The sequence below is a fragment of the Callithrix jacchus genome, chromosome 13, assembly GCF_049354715.1.
Source record: "Callithrix jacchus isolate 240 chromosome 13, calJac240_pri, whole genome shotgun sequence".
NCBI lineage: Eukaryota > Metazoa > Chordata > Mammalia > Primates > Cebidae > Callithrix > Callithrix jacchus.
In genome coordinates this window covers 24,401,759-24,417,225 of record NC_133514.1, presented here as the reverse complement: position 1 = coordinate 24,417,225, position 15,467 = coordinate 24,401,759, and the positions used below count along the sequence as shown (strand labels likewise).

At 36.8% G+C, this 15,467-nt stretch overlaps 1 protein-coding gene across 7 annotated transcripts in view; it reads left to right on the top strand.

Annotated features, from left to right (window-relative positions):
• Positions 1–15,467, top strand: part of VPS37A (VPS37A subunit of ESCRT-I) — an 83,146-nt gene that overhangs the window by 12,933 nt on the left and 54,746 nt on the right. For all 7 annotated transcript variants that reach the window (XR_013525558.1, XM_003734583.6, XM_078347417.1 and 4 more), the window contains exons 2-6: positions 5,861–5,935; positions 7,912–8,026; positions 8,512–8,612; positions 13,563–13,788; positions 15,295–15,365. Coding sequence is in view for 6 of the 7 variants with exons in the window: in XM_003734583.6 (XP_003734631.1) it covers positions 5,861–5,935; positions 7,912–8,026; positions 8,512–8,612; positions 13,563–13,788; positions 15,295–15,365 (588 nt within the window). In the remaining variant the exon portion in view is untranslated. The remainder of the gene's footprint in view (positions 1–5,860; positions 5,936–7,911; positions 8,027–8,511; positions 8,613–13,562; positions 13,789–15,294; positions 15,366–15,467) is intronic.

Here is a 15,467-nt window from a genome sequence, read left to right as displayed (position 1 = left end):
TGGATTGCACACCATAATTACAGTATTAGAGGATTCTGGGTTTCTCTGTGTACTTAATTTTACCAGTGGATTTTATGCCTCCAAATGTTTTGTCTTTGCACGTTAATGTTTTTTTTCTTTCAGACTGATGAACTTCCTTTAGTGTTTCTTGTAAGACAGGTCTTGTGGTGAATTCTCCATGCTTTTGTTTGTGTGGTAAATATTTTGGGTCTCTTTTATATTTGAAAGAAAACTTTGCTGGATACAGTATTTTTGGATGGCAGAGTTTGTTTGTTTGTTTGTTTGTTTGTTTTCCTTTCAGCATTTGGAAAATGCTGTTCCTCTCCCTCCTGGCATGTATGGTTTTAATTGAGAAGTCTGTTTCCAGACAGACAAATTAGAGTTCCGTTGTATGTTGTTTGCTGCTTTTCTCTTGTTGCTTTTAGTTTCCTGAGAGTTTGATTATTATATGCCTAGGAAGTAGCCTTATTTATGTCATATTTGTTTGGTATATCTGACCTTCCAGTACCTGAATATTTTTATCTTTCTCAAGCTTTGGAAGTTTTTCTGTGACTATTTCTTGGGATAAGCTTTCTACCCATTGCTCTGGCTCAACTTTTTTGTTTTGAATACCAGTAAATCTTAGATTTGGTCTTATGAGGTGATTTTCTGTATTTTGCAGGTGGTCTTCATTTCTTTTCAGTCTTTTTTCTTCTTTCTCTGACTCTGTATTTTCTAATATCCTGTCTTCAGGCTTACTAATTCTCTCTTCTGCCAGATCCATTCTGCCATGGAGAGCCTTTAATAAATTTCAGTTCAGCAAACATATTTCTCAGTTCCAACATTTCTGTTTAGTTTTTCATTATTACTTAAATCTCTTTGTTAAATTTCTCTGATAAATTTTTGAATTTTTTGTTTTATCTGGGAGATCAATGAGTTTCCTTAATACTGCTATTTTCAATTCTTATTCAGAGAGCTCACATATTATTATCTCATTAGGGTCAGTCATTTGTTCTCTGCTTTGTCCATTTAGGGAAGTCAGACTCCCTGTTTGCCCTTGTTTCTTGCAGATGTGCATTTATGTCTTTACTTTGAAGAATTTGTTATTTATTCTGGTCTTCTCTCTGGTTTGTTTTGGTTTTATTGAATATATTTGCTTAAAGACTCTTTACTGTTTGGTTGCTACCTCCTTTTGCTTCTCACTGGCACTTTAAACCCAGGTTTGCCTTAGTCTGGTAAATACTGGAGCACTGCCCATCTCTAATGGGGGAGCTCCCAAAGAGGATATCTCACCAGTGTAGGAAGGCTCGCAAAGGGTTCCTGCCCAGGGGATCTGTGGAACGTATCTCCTACAACATGGAACTGCTGAATAGGCACTCTGATTTGGTGTTTTCTTCGGCTCAGTAACAGTTTCCTGGGTTGAGGCTGGTAGTCTTGCTTCTCCCCTTCTCCCTTTTGTCTCTGGCTGTCCTCAGGGATATTTGTCCCTTCATTCCTCATGATGATTCCAGTGGGTTGAGGCAGGGATGAGTCTCCTGGCAGGGAACTTAGAATGGTGGGGAAGCTGAATGTCCACCTCAATCTCACTTTTTCCAGTGTAGAAACTGAGTTGAAGGGAAATTTTTCTTGTGCTTGGTGCTGGGAAGACTGTGGGGAGAGGCATCACAAATATGGAAGTCTAATTCTCTTACCATCTGCTCAGAGTTTTTTCACTTCTCTGTGGCCCTGAGAAGTGACCGATCCTCATATTTGAGTTCTGGGATGTGGCTGGTGTTAATCTCTGCCAAGACCAGCTCGGGTGTAGAAACCCCAACCCAGATGACACTAAAGGAATTAAGAAACAGACACAAATAGAGTGCAAAGTGGGACTATCAGGGCTAACAGCTCTCCGAGCTCAGAGCCTCAGGAGGCTAACAGTATTCTGGGCTGAGAGCCTCTTACAGGCTGTGACCCGTGTATTTATTCTCTCTAAACAGGTGATTATTAGTAACAAACAGGTGTTCTGTGTTTCCTCATAGAACAAAAATAAACTAGGCAGTTAGCTGGTGCCTGTTTACCACTGATCAAAGACAAACCAGAAAGCATTCTCCACTAGGGAGCCACAGGGGCAGGGTCACGTATTCTGTGCTTAAAGAACTAGTTTAACTGGTATATGATATACACATACTGTTCACTGCTTTGGAACACCTTGAGCAGTTTGCTGCTTCGGGGTCCAGCTCGGTTTTCCTTGCCATGGCTCTCAGCAAACAATATAGTCCATCCTACGCTCAGCAAATCTCAGTGTTACATATTTGTTCTTGGTTTTCTGTGGCGTTAAGTGAAGCCAGCTTGCTTCTATACCACCATGTTGGAACTGGAAGTCTCTAATGCATATTAAGATCTACTTGTTTATACTTTGGGGGACTGTCAAAGAAATGAGGATACCAATTAATCATATATTCTAATAACAAAGTTATATGTTATATCAGCTTTATTTAGCCCCAACAAATTCAGTCACTGAAGTAAAACCATAGTAATACTCTTCTCCCAGAGAATCTAGAAAAAATAATTATTAATTTATAGGTCATTTAAATTTTCTCTTGTGATGTGATTAAACTATTACTTTAAAATACATATGTGTGTATTTACATTGAAAATACTACCAGCCGGGCGTGGTGGCTCAAGCCTGTAATCCCAGCACTTTGGGAGGCCGAGGCGGGTGGATCACGAGGTCAAGAGATCGAGACCATCCTGGGCAACATGGTGAAACCCGTTTCTACTAAAAATATAAAAAATTAGCTGGGCATGGTGGCGCGTGCCTGTACTCCCAGCTACTCAGGAGGCTGAGGCAGGAGAATTGTCTGAACCCAGGAGGCGGAGGTTGCGGTGAGCCGAGGTCGCACCATTGCACTCCAGCCTGGGTAACAAGAGCAAAACTCCGTCTCAAAAAAAGAAAAAGAAAATACTACCACTGTCAGCATAAAGGTATGGCTATAAGAATGTTTATCAAAGCATGGCTTATAAGAGTAAAAACTGTAAACAATTTCAGTATCTAATAATAGAAAAATACCTTAAAAATAGTATGACCATGTACTAGAACATTATGCAGCCATTAAAAATGATATTGTAAAATAACATTTACTGGTTTGGAAAGACAATCACAATTAAGTGAGAAGTAGAACTTACAAAATTGATGTACAGTATATTTTTGTTTTAAATAAGGCTATGAATATACACATAAGTTTAGAAGATTATTCAGCAATATGTTAAGAGTAGTTTTTGATGATATGGTAACCTTTTTTCAGTGAGAATGAATGTTTTGGAATACGTTTTTTTAAAGTTATTAAAAATAGCAGCATATTCAAAATCACATTGGTGATGAATATTCAGGGAATGATTCCTGTTTTAATTAAAACAATTACATACCTATTGTTTTATCTAATGCGGCTAATCAAATGCATTTCTAGATTGGCATGATTAACTTGTTTTGGAATTTGTTGATGGTTCAACTGTCAATATTATAAGTATCACCTTCTGTTATTTGTGATACCTAGTTTGTGAAGAAAACGCATAAAAAAATTTTAGTAACTATCAACCATATAACTCGAGAAAATGAATTGGACATTTCTAACTATTTAAGTAAAAATTATTTAAATCAAATTTATTTTTGTATGTTTTCAATGAAAACTTTTTGTAAAAATCTAAACAGTGTTTGAAAAACTGATGAGTTAAAACTTGGAAGGCCAAGGCAGGTGGAGCACTTGAAGTCAGCAGTTCCAGATCAGCCTAGCTAGCGTGGCAAGACCCCATGTCTACAAAAAAAAAAAAAAATACAAAAATAACAGGGCATGGTGGCATGTACCTGTAGTCCCCGTACTTTTCAGGCTGAGGTAGGAGAATTGCTTGAACCCAGGAGGTAGAGATTGCAGCGAGCTGAAATCCTTCTACTGCACTTCAGCCTGGGCAACACAGCAAGACTCCCTGTCAAAAAACAAAAACCTTAATACTATAAATCTAGAGAGGGACCAACTTGCACGTTCTAAATGCCTATTTAATAATAGCTAATATTTATTGAATAATTATTTGCCTGGTACTCTGTTGGGGCTTTACATGCATTATTTTGCTTAATTTAACAGGGCTTTTAGGTAGTTAGATGTTTTTAACATCCCCCTACCCCATTTGGGAGAAAAGGCTTAATGTACCCATGAAAGTGAATAAATGGTAGAGACAGGATTTGAACCCAGGAAGCCTGACTCGAGAGGCAATGCTCTTAATCACTAAGATGCTGTACTTGACTTTGAACTGGTGGATGCTTTCGTGACTAGTATTTATTTCCTTGAGCAATGACCTTTTAAGGTTCTAAAACAACCTAGAGGAATAAAAAACTTAGGCCATTTGGTTGATTATGTGGTGTTCATGCAATGGAGGAGGTTTTCAGTCCAAAACTAATTCCCAAAGAGAAACTTCCATAAAAATTGTTGAAGTCCTGGTGAGTATCCCCTTGAGTCTTTTTTAAATTGTTACTTCTAAATGATAACCCCATTCCTTAAAATGTCAGAGAGGAAAGTTTATCTACATCTATAGTTTCTCTGTAACGCTATCCCAACACTTTTGAATCTTTTAAGCTATCTGAGATTTACATATCATAGAGGCTGGATTCTTATCAAAGGACCAGAAATGAAGGGAAATAAGGCTTTATAAGGCTATTAGATGAAGCATTCAAAAGAACAAAAAGCAAAAGTTATTCATATGCTAGGCATTTAAAGGGTATTCATGCTTGAAAAAGTTTCGTGTCCATTTGAATATTAAGCTTCCTCTGCAGCCTCACCTCATTAATACATTTTCCTCCTTAGAAATAGGAATATTGGTTAGAATTTCAAGTAAGCCCCTGAAAGACTTGCTTGGTATATTATAGTTGTAATGATGTATGCCTGCAAATAACAATAAAAGAATATTATGAATGTAGAGTGTTAGTATCAGGGACTTACAAGGCAAGAATTATATTCAGCTGTCAGTACACAAGAATGGTGGCTAAATCAAGATAAAAGTTTATTTTTCTCTCACATAAAAAAAAGTTCAGAGTTTGACAATGTCATAGTCATCAAGGACCCAGGCTACTTCTTTCCTTCTGCCTAGCTTTCCTTAGTGCATGGCTTCAATTCTAAGGGTCACTCATGGTACAAAATGGCTGTTGGAAGTCTTAATTCCTAGATGGAAAGAGGAAGTGAAAGGAAGTCAGGAAGGACAAAATGGGCTGATATCAATTGTCTATTATTTTGTTTTCTTGAAGGTATTTTCCTGGAATTTCTCCCTACAACTTCCCTGTACATTCTGTTGGCTGAGAGTTAAGTCTATAGCAACAACTAGCTATAAGAACTAGAACATTGCTATCCAGAATAAAATCAGGCTTCTTGACTTAGAAAGAAGGGGGTAACTGTTTGGAAAGCAGCCAGCAGCCTCTGTCATAAGACTGTAGGATACATCTCATTTAGACCTTTAATTTCAAGCTGTTAAGATCCTGACTTCCCCGGCTGTCTATATAGCTGGATAGTGGCAGTTAGAATCAGAACCCAGATGGCTTGCTGACCTTTATTAACCAGAGAGCACACAATTGCTTCTGCAAATGATAAATCGGATAGAGTGATAGTAAATCAACCTAGCATTAATGAAGAGTTTTTTTTCTTGCCTCTTTACCTCATCTCCTTCCCCTGGATGGTTCAGAGTATTACTGCTTACTTAGTTGATGATCCTTTCTAACTATAATCATTTTCCTTCCCCTCAAGATACAAGTTATGCTGGCAATCCTGATTCTGTGATTAAAAATAAAGGTAGCACTTAACATTTGTTTTTAACAATAATAGTTCATGACTTTGGGTAAACTTTTTAAAATTTTCTCTTACAGTATAGCTGAAATACAGAAAGATGTGGAATACAGATTGCCATTCACCATAAACAACCTGACAATTAACATTAATATGTGAGTAGAATTATATCCTACTTTTTCATTTAAAAGGACTTAGTGTTTTTATTGTTTTGTTTCTTAGTTATTAGAAGTAAGCTTTTAAAAGTGAACTTATTTCAAATAATTAATTTATAAAATAGTGCACAATTCAATGAGATAAAAATTTTTTAAAACTATCACTCTAAGTTATAGTGCTAAAAGAAAGAAACTAGACAAGTGGAATGCAATAAAAATGTGCAATACTAATTCTTAGTACTGTAATTGTTTTTATTGATTAGCACTAAAATCTTCGCTGGAGGTAGGCTGAACAGTGATAAAAAACAAAGGGGATATATATCGCCATTAGAGATAGATTCACCTTTAAATCAGAAACAAGTTAAAATACTCCAAATTTCAGCAACAGATAATACTACATCAACTGGAAAGTTCAAGTCTAGATATGATTTGCTGATCATTTTTATGAAAAAAAAAAGTTAAAAATATAAGCATCAGGTTTTCACTTAAGTTACGAAAAGTTGGACAAAGCGATTCCTGAAGTAGCTATTTTGCCTTAAATGCAGCTATGAGGATGTAGTGAAGAGATTGTGATTACTGCAAGTTGCATTAAGTGGCTCTTGCTAGAGCAAGTGTTTGGGCCAGAGAAGACGACACCTAACTTGAAATTACTCACTTTCACGTTCTCATTGCCTAGCATAGTGCCCGTACCTAGGAGGTCTTATTAAATATTAATTGAATGAGTGAATTAAAGCATGAATATATAACTGCTGTGTTCACTTGTTATATATGAGCTTTTTGAATCATCACAGCAGCCCTGCAAATTAGGGCAACTTACAGAAACATGATTAAGAGGATAGTCAAGATACAAACCTAGGTTGACTGGGCTCCAAAGGTCATTTAGTGCCTTTTTTGCCAAAGTAGTTTTAAAATCTTCAACTATGTAAATGAAGTAGTTTATCTCTCATCAAATGTCCAGGTAGAGCTGAGCAGAGGAAGCCAATAAGGACCCAGTTTTCTTTTCAACAGTGCTACTAACAAATAGTTTTCTGAGCGAGCAGGGGAACAAAGAGGCAATTCAAAGTAAAATATTCTTGAGTTTTAGAGATTTGGAAAACCTGGTTTTATATCCAGTAAACTCTCATTTTTAAGTTTTAAAGATTTCACTCACTAATCTTGGTTTTGTAGTATTTCAAAAAGGTTTAAAGTTGCACTTTTTTTTTGGTGTTGAAAACTTACTGTTCTTTACTTGAAACCATGTGATTGACCTCTAAGTTGGGAGAGATGTGTCATTTATGGCATTTAGAAGGGAGCCATATAGAACCAAGTCTTGATGACAGCTACATTTCAATCCTGCTACTTTCCATTTTATCCTCTTACTCTTTAAAAGTACAATAAATAGTGAAATAATGCTTCACAGCATTTTATTTATTTTTATCTTGCTTTATTTTTTTTTAGAGATGGGGTCTCACTTTGTTGTCCAGGCTGGACTTAAACTCCTGGGCTCAAGTGGCTCTCCTGCCTCAGCCTCCCAAGTAGCTGGGACTACAGGTATGCACCACCACGCCCAGCCTTGACAGCATTTTCAAAGTAGAAAAACCACAGGAAATTTATATGGCTAGAACCTGGGGTCCAATAAATAACCAGACTGGACTAGTATGGTTCACCTGATACAAATGGCTGATCTGATTTTTACCTAAGATTTTTTATAGCTTGGTGTATTGTGTTTGAAAGCAATTAATGGGCATGATGTGAAGAGTATTCTATAATTCATGTCCATATATAACATTAAGATTTTACTGTGTTCAATAAGTAGTCTTATTACCAAATTTTTTCTTATATATATTTTCAGACAACACATAATAGAGCATTATTACTAAATAATCCATATAACAGTGTGAAAATTTAATTTACTTTTAAATAACTTTAAGATTTTGACTGTATAATGCACCTTTGTTATCTTCGTTTTTGTTTTTTATCTGTTCTACCTCTATCAGATTGCTTCCTCCACAATTTCCTCAGGAAAAACCAGTGATCAGTGTTTATCCACCGATACGACATCACTTAATGGATAAACAAGGAGTATATGTTACCTCTCCATTAGTAAACAATGTATGTATATGGGATAATTTATTTATGGGTAATACAATAGGTGTATTACTTTTCTACTAAATATTTTAGAAATCTGAGGTGCATTTAAAGTTTCATTTTGTCATGGATAATTTTTTAAAAAATTGAATATTTAAGACTATGCCTTAACATTCTTAGAATATGATATGGCTGATTGTGAAAGATTGTAACTTACATATACTCTAGTATTTACCTTTGAACCCTCAAATGACTGTAAATCATCAAATATGGAAATATTTCAGCTCCATATTGATTAAATGGACTTTTAACCTGTTTACTTACTACCAGATATTTATAATATCGATTGTATAAAAAAAGGTTACAACTTGTGCATTGCTAATATCCTTTTAAATTTAATTCTTGACCTGTAAAAGTAAGTTAATATTTAGAATGACATTATCCTAATGAGACTCTATAGTCTTTTTCTGAAAGTGATTTTAATCATCATGTATTATTGTTACTTTCAGTTTACAATGCACTCAGATCTTGGAAAAATTATTCAGAGTTTGTTGGATGAGTTTTGGAAGAATCCTCCAGTTTTAGCTCCTACTTCAACAGCATTTCCTTAGTAAGTATATTTCTAAAAAAAAAGCCTGCCTGTATTTTAATTAATTAATTTTTTATTTATTTCTTTTTTTGAGACAGAGTTTTACTTTTGTTGCCCAGGCTGGAGTACAATAGTGTGATCTTGGCTCACCTCAACCTCTGCCTTTCAGGTTCAAGCAATTCTCTTGCCTCAGCCTCCCAGAGTAGCTGGGATTATAGGCATACACCACCATGCCTGGCTAATTTTGTATTTTTAATAGAGACAGGGTTTCTCCATGTTGGTCAGGCTGGTCTTGAACTCCCAACCCTCAGGTGATCCGCCTGCCTCGGCCTCCCAAAGTGCTGGGATTACAGGCATGAGCCACCACAGCTAGCAGTATTTTAATTGATTAAAGTAAGCAAAACATAGTTAAAAAATTCAAATGATGTTAAAAATCAGTCCTCCGATTTCTACATCCCCACCTTCACACAAATATATCCACATTTTCAGAGGCATATCTTTCACTCTTTTAGCTGTCTTTTTTTTTGAGACAGAGTTTCACTCTTGTTGCCTAGGCTGGAGCGCAGTGGCGCAATCTCAGCTCACTGCAACCTCCACCTCTAGGGTTCAAGTGATTCTTCTGCCTCAGCCTCCTGGGTAGCTGGGATTACAGGCATGTGCCACCACCCCTGGCTAATTTTTGTATTTTTTTAGGAGAGACCGAGTTTCACCACATTGGCCGGGCGGGTCTCGAACTCCTGACCTCAGATAATCTTCCTGCCTTCACCTCCCAAAGTGCTGGGATTACAGGCGTGAGCCACCATGCCCAGCCTTGCTGTTTCTTCTAATGTTTACCTACATCTTTTTGAATAATGTGTGCATACTTCTATGTCTTGATTCTTTCATTTTAGATATTATCTGTTGACCTCCTATTATAATAGATGAGGATTTCAGCTGTCTTTCACCAAACTTCCTTTCTCCTCATTCTCCCGGTGAAAAAAAAAATTATATCATGATTTTTAATGTTTTAATATTTGGTGTATTTATTTCTGTGACTCTAAATATTGTCCATTCCTGAGCCAAGTATGTAACCATGTTTACATTTTCCTTATGGTGTAATTTTTGCTTTTTTTTCTGGAATTAATAACTACCTACATTTTGCATTTGGTTTTGTTTTGTTTTAGATCATCTTTATTTTCCATGTCTTCTTAAAGTTAAGATGTTACTAAATTTCCACAGAGCTTTAAAACTCTGAAAAATTTCCCTTAAACCATTTTTTTCACATCATCAAACCAGTAGGGTAATATCTAGGTTTTATTTTTTCCCTCACATTCAGTGTTCCACTTCTTCCCTCTATTCTGAGTTTCTCTCTATGATGTTTGTGTAACTCTAAGCCAGGAATTTTTTTTGTTGTCATCCTGGGATTTCCCTTTGCCACTTTCTTGTATTGGATTCTCCATTTCTTAGATTTTGTTTTTCCCTTTCTCAGGCAATTTCCTAGTTTCTTGGTTTATTTCCTTCCTGTAGCTTCCTGAATAAAGTCATGTCCTTGTACTAAGGATGCTGTTTTAGTCTTGTTCTTGCATTGCTATAAAGAAATACCTGAAACTGGGTAATATATAAAGAAAAGAGGTTTAATTGGCTCAGCGTTCTGCAGACTGTATAGGAAGCATGGCATTGGCATCTGCTCAGCATCTGGGGAGCCTCAGGGAGCTTTTACTCCTAATAGAAGGTAAAGCAGGTACAGGCACATCACATGTTGAGAGGAGGGAGGAGGTACCACACACTTTTAAATAGTCACATCTCACAAGAACTTACTCACTATCACAAGGACAGCACCAAGTGGATGGCATTAAAGCATTCATGAGAAAGCCACCCCATGATCTAATCACCTCCCAGCAGGCTCTACCTCCAACATGGGGATTACAATTTGGTGTGAAATTTAGAGGGGACAACAACATCCAAAGTATATCAGATCCATAACAGATTACCCTAAAACTTGTGGTTAAAATAAAGACATTTATGTTTTTTAAGAATCTACCATTTGGTTAGGGACCAGTGGCGGCGATTGCTCACTTTTGCTCCACTTTTTGCGTTAGCTGGTGTCGCCTGGCAGTTAATGTTGGCTTAATGCTTACACTTTAGTGCTGATACATCTGTATGTGGCCTCTCCATGTGACCTGGGCTTCCTCACTGCATGGCAGGGGTAAGTTCTGAGGGTCAGGATTCCGAGAGAGAGCCCTCCAACCAAGTGGAAGCTCTATCATCTTTTTTGATTTAGCCCTGTATGTTATTCAGCATCCTTTCTGTTGCATTTTGTAAAGTTAGTCACCTAGTCTGCATCAATTGAAAGGGGAGAGAAAGTAGACTCCATCTCTCCATGGGGTAGCAAAGTTGAAGAAGTGCATATTGGTCTGGAAATATGGCTATGGCCATTTTGGAAAACACAATCTGTCACATTCGTCCTCCTAATCATAAGAATTCACCTCTTTCCTATATGTGAATCGTCACTCGCCCCTTTCCCCAAGAACTTGCAGAGTTCATCATATTACAGATTCAGGCTTGTGTTCTTTCATTTAAATCAGGTTCAGGTATAGATGAGGTTTCTCAGTTGTGTTCCTGAAGAACAATTCCTCTTGTTCCAAACACAAGGGAATTAAAGAGATAAGGTAGCTGCCCCTCTCACACCCATTATATAGTGGTAGAACAAGCCTCGGGTAACCACTATAGATTCCAAAAGAGAGAAAATAGGAAGCATACATGAGCCACTGGTTCATGTCAGTGCGGAAATCCAACTGGGCACATTTGAGGAAGACTTAGTTCATGGAAATGATTCTTCACAGAGTAGTTCTTGGTTCTTAGTTCTACCTTCTGCATCATTCTTCCTTTCTGTAAAATAATAGTCCTTGTTTCCAAGTGCATAGTTTTTTCAGCCTGCTTTCTGCCTATAGAAATTAAGGTTCCAATAGCCTCTTTTACATTTGGTACTGTCTCTGTCCCTTTTAGACCCAAAATGACACAACTCCTTTAAAATGCTTATGATTTTCTTATGAATCAGTTTTTTCTTTTATTTATATATATAAATTTTAGGTTGTGTTTTAGGTTTTGGGGTACCTGTGAAGAACATGCAAGATTGTCGCATAGGTCCATACATGGCAATGCGGTTTGCTGCCTTCCTCCCCATCACCTATATCTGGCATTTCTCCCCATGTTATCCCTCCCCAACTCCCCACCTCCCACTGTCCCTCCCCTAGCTCCCCCCCATAGACCTTAGTGTGTGATGCTCCCCTCCCTGTGTCCATGTGTTCTCATTTTTCAACACCCGCCTATGAGTGAGAACATGCGGTGTTTGATTTTCTGTTCTTGTGTCAGTATACTGAGAATGTTGGTTTCCAGGTTCATCCATGTCCCTACAAAGGACACAAACTCATCATTTTTTATGGCTGCATAGTGTTCCATGGTGTATATGTGCCACATGTTTTTCTGAGGTTTGTCAAAGATCAGATGGTTATAGATGTGTGGCATTGCCTCTGAGGCCTCTTTTCTGTTCCATTGTTCTATATCTCTGTTTTGGTACCATTACCATGCTGTTTTGATTACTGTAGCCTTGTACTATAGTTTGAAGTCAGGTAGTGTGATACCTCCAGCTTTGTTCTTTGTGCTTAGAATTGACAGCTATGTGGGCTCTCTTTTGGTTCCATATGAAGTATAAGATGGGTTTTTTCCAGTTCTGTGAAGGTCATTGGTAGCTTGATGGGGATAGCATTGAATCTATAAATTACTTTGGGCAGTATGACCATTTTCATGATATTGATTCTTCCTAACCATGAGCATGGAGCGTTTTTCCATCTGTTTGTGTCCTCTCTTATTTCGTTGAGCAGTGGTTTGTAGTTCTTCTTGAAGAGGTCCTTTACATTCTTTCTTTGTTAGTTGTGTTCCTAGGTATTTTATTCTCTTTGTAGCAATTGTGAATGGCAGTTCATTCTTGATTTGGCTCTCTTTAAGTCTGTTATTGGTGTATAGGAATGCTTGTGATTTTTGCACATTGATTTTGTATCCTGAAGTTGCTTACCAGTTTCAGGAGATTTGGGGCTGAGACAATGGGGTCTTCTAAATATACAATCATGTCATCTGCAAATAAAGACAGTTTCACTTCCTCCTTTTCTAATAGAGACAATTTGACTTCCTCCTTTCCTAATTGAATACCCTTTGTTTCTTTTTCTTGCCTGATTGCTCTGGCTAGAACTTCCAGTACTACATTGAATGGGAGTGGTGAGAAAGGGCATCCTTGTCTAGTGCCAGATTTCAAAGGGAATGCTTCCAGTTTTTGCCCAGTCAGTATGATATTGTCTGTGGGTTTGTCATAAAAAGCTTTTATTATTTTGAGATACGTTTCATCAATACCTAGTTTATTGAGAGTTTTTAGCATAAAGGCTGTTGAATTTTGTCAAAAGCCTTCTCTGCATCTATTGAGATAATCATGTGGTTTTCGTCTTTGGTTTTGTTTATGTGGTGAATTACATTTATACACTTGCGTCTGCTGAACCAGCTTGCATCCCCAGGATGAGGCCTACTTGATCTTGATGGATAAGCTTTTTGATTTGCCGTTGCAATCAGTTTGCCAGTATTTTATTGAAGAGTTTTGCATCTCTGTTCATCATGGATATTAGCCTGAAGTTTTCTTTTCTTGTTGAATCTCTGCCAGGTTTTGGTATCAGGATGATGTTGGTCTCATAAAAAGATCTGGGAAGGATTCCCTCTTTTTGAATTCTTTGAAATAGTTTCAGAAGGAGTGTCTTTTTTTTTTTGGAGGGGTGTCATATTTGATCACTTTATATAATATTTGTGTTATATAATTTAATAAATACCACCTGCCATAAAAATATTTCATCAATATTGTGCTTGACCATTGTTGTTAAGAACAATTTTGAAATAATTTGACATGTTTTATTCACAAAATCTGATCTAATGATCTTCTGTTTTTCTCTTCAGCCTATACAGTAACCCAAGTGGGATGCCTCCTTATGCTTCTCAGGGCTTTCCATTTCTTTCTCCATATTCACCACAAGAAGCAAACAGGAGTATCACTTCTTTATCTGTTGCTGACACGGTTTCTTCTTCAACAACAAGTCATACCACAGCCAAGCCAGCTGCTCCTTCATTTGGCGTCCTTTCAAACCTGCCATTACCTGTTCCTGCAATGGATGCCTCAGTACCGGTTGGTATTGTCAGTTATCTATATTTTGTGCCACTGAAACATTTATTCAGTCAATACACATTTATTACATGCCTCCATGTGCCAGCCACTAAGTTAGACACAAAATATACAAAGATTAAATCACATTTTTAAATTCAAGTAACAAACTCAGAAAGATAACCACAAATAATAATTTAAAATATGGAGCTTCTAGTTCTGATGGAGTAGAATAGACAGCTAGAGTTTTGGTAGACACAGTTAAGGGAATGGTCAGTGCTCCTAGGGACCAAGGTAGAACTAGTAGGTTGCCTTTACAAAAAATAAGATTCTGTTTTTTTTCACCACTTTCTTAGTGCCTCAAGCAGTGCATAATAAATATAGTAGGTGCTCAGCACTAAGCAACTAAGCAAATGCAAGCATTTATGCTTGAGGCCAGAGTTTGAAAGATTGTTACTAATTTTTCAGAATAACAAGGGGCTGTGTGAGAGCCAGTAACATAGTCAAAGGCATTGAGGTATAAACCGATGGCATTTTTGTGAAGCTGCCTATAGATCTCTCAGGCTGCTATATAGGGTATGGGCAAAGGCAGAAAAATGATCGTGTGGGAGCCGCACATGTCACATTTTGACATTTTGACATGTCACATTTGATGGGTCTGCTGAAGTATGCTGAGGGCTTCAAGTGTTCCATTGGCTTAAAAACTTGTATGTTCTTAAGCTACGTGGAATGTTACTGAGGGAGAGATTAATACTTTGGGCATAAAACATATAAAGGGGCAAAAAAAACCTTAAAATTATAACCCTTAGTGAATATCACCCATGGTATAGTACTCAATTATGAAACCAAACTATATCCAACATTACTGGTTTCAGAGTTTATAATCATTTAGAATATATAAACTCAAATGGACTTTGTTTTTCCAAAACTTTTCATTTTATTGTGTTAATGAATGTTAGGAACAAATTACAATTAGAAGTATAAACAAAATTATCCTTGGATAATTTTTATTATAATAATTATCCTTGGATAATTATTATCCTTGGAGGAGTTTTCAAGGGTCCTCAAGGATAAAAGTCATATATATTCAAACAGTGGCTATTCGATTGCTCATCTACCCATACTGTCTCATCTAACTGAGGCATGTAACTGTTCAGACTTTTGTTAAACTATTGCTTTTCTGTATGAAATGCCTTTCACTTCAGAGAAACATATTCATGTATAACAATGAAATCTATAGCCATATACTTAGACAAGAAAGAGAACTACCAGTTCTCTAACACAGGTACTCACATGGCACTCACCAAAAAAAAAAAAAAAAAAAAAAAAAAAAGTAATTCTATGAATACTACGCTGAAAAAAAAATAGACTGAAGGAATAAGGGGAGATTAAGGCCATGTGAAATGTGAAGATGAAAATATGATAATGAAAACAGTTATGGGATACAGTACATTAAAGAGGACATTAGTAATTGAAAGCAGTAAGAAAAATGGCTGAAATTTAATAATAACATTTAAAACTTTTCTTTAGACAAGCCAAAATGGTTTTGGTTACAAGATGCCAGATGTCCCTGATGCATTTCCAGAACTCTCAGAACTAAGGTAAAAAACCTGGAGAGTAAAGTTGGTGACACTGTCTACTTTATTTGTAAGCAAAAACCCCAGACCATTATTTCATATCCATATTAAAGTAACTGGTTTTTT